The sequence below is a fragment of the Pyrus communis genome, chromosome 2, assembly GCF_963583255.1.
Source record: "Pyrus communis chromosome 2, drPyrComm1.1, whole genome shotgun sequence".
Taxonomy (NCBI): Eukaryota; Viridiplantae; Streptophyta; class Magnoliopsida; order Rosales; family Rosaceae; genus Pyrus; species Pyrus communis.
Window position 1 is genome coordinate 22752293 of NC_084804.1, and position 7190 is coordinate 22759482.

Consider the following 7190-nt stretch of genomic DNA (forward strand, 5'->3'; position numbering starts at 1 on the left):
TTTCTTGCAACTTGCAAGGCATGCTAAAGATTTTTCATTTATTTCTTGCATTGGATCAGATTACTGATGTAGAGCAGTGTATTGTGTGCCGAGTAGTATTAATTTGCGTACTTGTAAATCAAGTTCTTCGTTAACGGGACAGCAAACTAACCGATAACAAGGTTCAAGTCAGCTTGAGTTCGCACATTAGCTTAGCCATTCGCAACGGGTGGCACATTAAAAAATAAGTATGCGGCCAATACGACACCAATGAGGAAAAACAATACCTATTGCAGTCTTGCACATGACATAAACAAGCAAAATACGTAGTCCAAGTAAAAGGTTCTTTATCTCCACCCCCATACCAACAAATGCTTCAAGCATGTAACATGACAAAATTGTTTGGTTTAAAGTTTGATCAGATTACAACTCATTGGATTTTGCAAGTTTCAAATTTCAGCTGCCTTCCTTGAACCAAAAAGAGGAAAGCAAAAAACAAAAAAGGAAGAAGTTCAATTAGATGATCTTTATCTTTACTTCTTTACAGTTGCATTTTCTTGATGATTTGGAACCTGCAAAACTGGAAAAACGTTAGTAAATCACGGATTCACAATCCATGAACAAACCAAATCAGCAGACGAAGAGTTCTTTCAGAGTGAATTCCTAAATTACAGTCACAGTTACATTCTTTTAAGTATGTACAAGAAGCTAACAGGACCCAAATCTAAGTATGAAGTAGAGTTGTAACCGAAGTAGTATGAAATAGAGTAGTTCTCGTATTAACCAAAACCAAACATTTGACCTTTTGCAATGGCAACATGCTACTAAATTAAATAATAAATTTGGCATACGAGTTTGCGCCAAAGGAAAACCCTATGTCAGTAAATGTGTAATTCAAACAGAACATAGAAGCAACAAAACATAAATGATCATCACTGAATTAACCTATTCTCACAAAATATTTATGAAACTTAAATACCAGTATATACATAAGCGAAAGCATTTTCTCTTCAAATAGTTTTTGACTTGTTACTAGAATGTCAACCCGAATCAAATTTGAATTATGGTCTTAATTTATAGTAAAACAACACAATATCTGCCGAAAAAAATATTAGCTATGCTTATGTCGTATTCCAGCATAACATGTCACACAATGTTTCGGGAAAAAAAAAAATAGGGCAGATTATGATAGTACCTGGTTTTCCCTCCCGAAAAACAGCACTTGTGACAATAAAAGTCTGCATTCCTTGACAATGGCTATGATTCGGGTATGAAGCATTATTAAGTTCAAGGAATAAGCAGCCTGTATTTGGAACTACATCAGGCAGGAGCTTTAAATATCAGCAGACAAGGTGAAAAATTCAAATCAAACAGTGATGTACCAGTTTTCAGCCAGAGTGCTACTTTTGGAACATCTTGCTGTAGGCCTTCTTCTCTTTATCACGTCTATCAGCAATCTGCAAAAGAAATGTTTAAAACATAGTTGATTGTAAGTTGACTGTAACATCTATTGTCGCAGAATTTTTCAAGTCTGGTTTTATATACAAACCTTCTTCTTTGCAACAGCATACTCCTTTTTAATTCCAGCTGAACATCAAAAGTAAACCATAGCAAGTGTTAGCAAAAATGTAAACCTAACAAAAAAAACATTCTCTCACTTCGTCCTTTCAAGAAACTTCTTGCTACTTGTATTTAATACTGCTAAATGCTACATATTGAAAGTATACAAAAGGTTGGATCCACATTGTTCAATTCCATTACCAATCACTTTTATTTTATTGCTCTATAGAAAAAGAAAGCAAACATTTATCGTATACTGTGTTATTATCTATAGAGCACCCCAAGAAAACACTTTTTTTTTCTTTTTTTTCCATTTTTGAATGACAGCTACAATGCTATGCTCCCTCAAATCAAGTAGTTTGATCTACTAATGCTTGGCTCATGAAACTCTATCGGGCTAAAGCTCCGGGCTTCACCCCATGTTTTGTTTAGCCAGTAGTTTATCGTAGATGTGAGGGTTCTTCCTATCGCGTAAAGTCAAACCAATAAAACTGGTATCAAGATACATCATCAGGCTTATGAGAAAGGACTGTCCATACCATCATTTGGCTCCAAATCCAATGCCTTTTTGAAGCTTTCAACTGCAGCATCAACATCGTTAAGCGCCATGTATGCCTGATATGCACGAGGAACAGTCATTCGGATTCAAGAAAGCATTGGAATTGATATCTCATAGTTAACTACCAACCACACTAGTAAAGGGAAAAAAATTAAAATTTTACTAGTAAATGACAACACAGGCCAGACCACACAGATAAGAAACTGCAAGTATAGAATTAAATGCACCAGGAAGTGAACTAATGCACTGCCATGAAGCTTAAATCGATCAGGGCCACACTGGCAAACATGCATAAACTCAAGATACTAACCTGACCTTGTCGAAACAAAGCTTTAACATTATCTTCTCCATCCCGCATTGCAAAGTCAGTGTCTAACAGTGCTCCTTTCAGATCCCCCAACTTCAACTTACAAGCCTATAACAACATACCAAGCTTGGTTACTAGTTAAAAAAAGGCACTAGGAATACAATGAAATCGGGCAAGAATAAAGGTATTAGGTAGGGTTTTAGAAGGAAAAAAAAGAGCATGAGAACATCACCCCTGCACCCCACCCCCCAAACAAAAGACAACAGTTCATTTAGGAAGACTTTCAGCAGTACTTTAATTAAAAAATATTAGTTCAATGACTAAATTGGAAAGTTAAGTAATATGATAACTTGAACACAACGGAACTTTGTTGAGCCTTGATCACACAGAACAGTGCTACATATTACTGTAGTCCAGCCAACAGTTTTTTGATACTTAAACCTTTAAGAGACCCTTTTTTTGACAATCCAAATTCAGATAATATTGTTGTTCTGCCAGTATCAAGATAGCATACTACTACCTCCTTGCAATTTTAACTAATAAGCTCAAAATACAATACTTTAAAGCTAACACAAAAAGATAACTTGCCACTCAATACTACGGTCTGGTCATATTCCTTTTCACTTGTAAGTGAGAGGTCTTAGGTTTGAATCTCGTGGAAGGCGAATTTGATACCAAATTAGGTTGCTCATTGTGTGGCTTAGCCAAACTCCCCCCCCCCCCCCCACCCCCCAGGGATGTATCGTTGCACTCAAAAAAAAAAAAAAAAAAAAAAAGATAACTTACAGAGCTGTTTGTGAAAATCTGTGACTTGGTCTTTCTCAAACTTGAACTCTTCTCTGCAGAATCACAGGGAAACGAAGTAAATCATGAGATGGACTGGAGGCCTTGGAATAGGTAGCAAACTTGTATTCCAATATGACTAAGGAAATAAATACGTAACATAATTTGAGAAAAGCAAGTTCACCACCTTCATCAATTCCATCTTTCTCCCAGCATATATCCAGATAGCGTAAGGACTTGCGATATTTTTTAAGAGCCGTCTTATAGTCTTGTTTCTGTGAACAGTAAATAACACCTTTTTCAGTATAGATATTACTGTTTTTGTTAGAGGCTTGGGCAAAAGCATTCTAGAACAATGTTTCCTTAACAAACATATCTTAACAAATAAGTTTCCTGATATATAACTCCATATACCGAATTAGAAGATCAACGAAAGGCTGTAACTAAACATGACGCCTCATTACCTTGTAATATTCATTTCCGAAACCCTTAATTGAATCTACAGAAGTCATCCACCAAGAAAGATCTTCAGGAGTCTCATCAAGGTCAGCAGGCCAATCAGGATAAACATCACCATCCTTGAAAAGATTAGACATTCCATCATCTTCTCCCTCAGGGATTTCTCCACAATCGGCAACTATAACATCCATACTGGGGCAATCACCATCAGCTGTGGTTATGTGCTCAATTGAGCGGACAACTCCCATTCCTTTAATTACCTTCCCAAATACAACGTGTTTCCCATCCAAATGAGCTGTGCGAGTTGTCGTGATGAAAAACTGAGACCCATTGGTGTTCGGACCAGAATTAGCCATGGATAACATGCCTTTCCTTTCATGTTTCAATTCAAGATTTTCATCTTCGAATTTCATTCCGTAGATAGATTCTCCACCAGTACCATCTCCAGCGGAGATATCACCCCCTTGTATCATAAACCCTTTAATGACACGATGAAAACGGACTCCCTGGCATGACACGGAAACAGCATATGATTATAACATCAATACACTTATCCCAAGGGCAGCTTTAAGAAATGCTATACAAACTTTAAAAGCACATTGGGTACCAAAAATAAACAAGCTTGATTTGTAACCCGATTGTTCGGCCTTCTTAACAAACTTTCTCTTAGTTTAGACAGTCTGACAAGGGCAAAAACTCATCATTGTAGCAAACAATTAAACCTTTTTTATCAACACCTGCAATTCTTTGTTAAAATGTCCAAAAATTGCAAAACAATAGTAACTAAATGAGACTTTTCAAGAAAGTAAATGAGACCTATGGTAAATGAACTTCAGAATACTGAAACTGGTTGCACACAATCCCAATCACAAAAGCAAAAAGATTGCAGCTTTGCATGATATATATGCTTAAACAAAGATTAATCAGGTTATTAAAAAAAAACCCAATAAAAAAAATTCAAAATCCAATAACTTCTGCATATCAATCAAGAACATCTCAGTATCTTGCATCACAAAAACAATAAATAAAAACAACCCAGATAAACAAACACATAGCAAAACACAAATACAGAAAGCAAACAAAAAGAGAGGACCTTGTAATGGAGAGGAACACCAGTGTTGGGGCCAATGCCCTTCTCACCAGTACAGAGAGCTCTGAAATTCTCAGCGGTTTTGGGTACCACATCGTCGAAAAGCTCGACCACTATTCTCCCTTCGAGCTCTCCTCCGATGCTAATGTCGAGAAAGCATCTTGTCCTCCCCATCTCTCTCTTTCTCTCACTCTCTCTCCGAGTTCTAGACTTTTCTTCTTCTGTCTCTCCCAGTTCTCTCTCAAACTCAAAGTGTATATAGTGGGAAACAGAGTTTAGTAAATCCCTATTTATTTCTGTCTCTCCTCCTGCCCGAGCCTACTTTTTCAATGCCGCTCTATTTTGATTGGTTTTTTTCTTTTCTTTTCATATTTTTATTTGCCACTTGCTATAGGGCCCTTAAATTGTCATGTCATTCTATGAGATGTTCTAATTTTTGGGGAAAAAAATAAGTTGTGATATTTAGGGAAAACAATAAGTTCTAAATTTTATGGACAAAGAAATAAGTTCTGGATTTATTGAATTCGGAGTGCTCTATTGAGTTTCGATTTTGATATAAAAGCTTTCACGTTTAGTTCAAGCGACGAGAGAGGTACGTAAGGAATTATATTTTATGGTAGGTCAAACAGTAGGTGCATTGCATTTATATGTTAATAATTTAAGAAAGATACACTTATGAATATAGAAAGTACATAACTCGTTTTGCATTCGAACTTAACACAAGGGTTGAAGCTTTCGCTAAAATTGGGTTATCCTAAATTTTGGGTGCTCGAGGAGAGCAATTAAAAGGAGTCTCTTGAGTTCTTTGGTCATCCATTATATTGTACCATTATAATAATGGTTCAAATCGGAGTTGTAGCTGTCATAAATTTACAGCAATGATTATATTTCAATCGTAGTGTGTTGTACTACACATTCATATAATTTATCGCTTTCAGTTTTTCATTATAGTAATCTAGTATTATATCATGTTTAATAAATGAGAACTGTTATTGACATTCTAAAAATATTATTTGACATTTCGTACAAGTGTATGTTTATTTCTAAATATAGAAAGTTTGAAGTACAAAATTAGAATTTTGAAATGCCGATAATAATTCCCTTACAAATAAGAGTTTGTAAGTGTGTTGTATGTATATAATAATGTTAATAATTGCAGAATATTATACCTATGAATATGGAAAGTGGGTTGTTGTAAGAAGGCTTGTTACAAGTTGATCACTTCATATTTATTCATACAAAATAAACAAGTCAACAGGCTAGAAAAAAAAGAATCTAAAAGTCATTGGTGAAGAAAAATGTTGCCAAAATGGTACGACATAACATATAATAAAAATAATATATTAATATATAGTGTGTGTTTTTAGGTTTTTTTTTTTTTGAAAAAAAAACAAATCACTAACCAAGTGTGGTAACTTAAAATAAACTAGCGATATGAATAATTACTTATACATCATTTTTTTAAGTAAATTTGAATGTATTTCAAAAAATGATAAGAAAAGTAGTATATAAATTTATGATTTATATTTATATATTTTAATAGCGATTTAGATTTATTTTGGGGCGTTTTGATATAGGTATTTGAATTTTGAATTTTTTGAATCAAACATGTGTAGCTTTTAAATTTTTAATCAAACAATTTTCTACTAATTTTTAATTTAAAAATTATTATTGTATAATATTCATTTTATGAATTAGTTCACAAATTAATATCACAAATCTCTTAAAACCACAACAAATATCCTATCTTATCTTATCACAATTCGTTTGAAAAGAAATTTTTTTAACTCAAGTATTATTTCTTTTGTTTTAAATTCTAAAAAACATCAAATTTCCTATACAATTATGAGATATAACATGCATGTATATTATGACACACCCCGACCGAGATCGGAGCGTGCTGGCCGTCACACAAAGGTGACGTAGCCATGTGCACGTGCGGAAGCTAATAAAGTAGTAATATAAAAGTACGAATAATTCAAAACTAGCATACAAGGTACTAATATAAGTGCTAGTAAGTGATATACAAAATCAGAGCAGGTCTAAAGTAGTCCAAACAAAAACGATAACAGTAGTACGCCCGAAGGCGACCCTACAAAGTGGAGTGTCCGTCAGAACGCCGAAAAGCTCTCAAGGGAAACCACCGCAACGGCTAAGCAACTAGAACCTGGAGGGGCGCAAAACAAAAGCGTGAGTGGGCAAAAACAAAGCTCTTTGAAAACCATTTAGCAAAATACAATCTAACCCCTCGCCGTAAAACCTGTATACTTCCCAGAAAATAAACATATGTACGTATGTATAAACATGCACAACATGCTCAAGGATATGCCAATCATGCTCAAGATATGCCATGCCAAAGCCTCAATATGAATGTAAGTGCCCAGGTATAAATCATATCAACATCATAACATCTGGCAGCCGGAGTCACCTAACGTGACCTGTACGGCTGCATC

At 34.9% G+C, this 7190-nt stretch overlaps 1 protein-coding gene across 2 annotated transcripts; it reads right to left on the bottom strand.

The window, feature by feature from the left end:
• Window positions 1-314: 314 nt before the first annotated feature.
• LOC137726407 (peptidyl-prolyl cis-trans isomerase CYP40) lies at window positions 315-4978 on the bottom strand. 2 transcript variants are annotated; one of them, XM_068465334.1, is made up of 10 exons: window positions 4741-4978; window positions 3653-4153; window positions 3376-3463; window positions 3192-3244; window positions 2409-2513; window positions 2079-2154; window positions 1529-1566; window positions 1362-1436; window positions 1175-1282; window positions 315-551 (listed from the first exon to the last, which is right to left on the bottom strand). In XM_068465334.1, the coding sequence occupies exons 1-8, from the start codon at window positions 4909-4911 to the stop codon at window positions 1380-1382; spliced, it is 1089 nt and encodes a 362-aa protein (XP_068321435.1). In that variant the 5' UTR covers window positions 4912-4978; the 3' UTR covers window positions 315-551; window positions 1175-1282; window positions 1362-1379. The 2 variants fall into 2 exon arrangements, with proteins under 2 accessions (XP_068321435.1, XP_068321434.1); XM_068465333.1 differs by having other exon boundaries at window positions 315-559.
• Between the last annotated feature and the right edge of the window lie 2212 nt (window positions 4979-7190).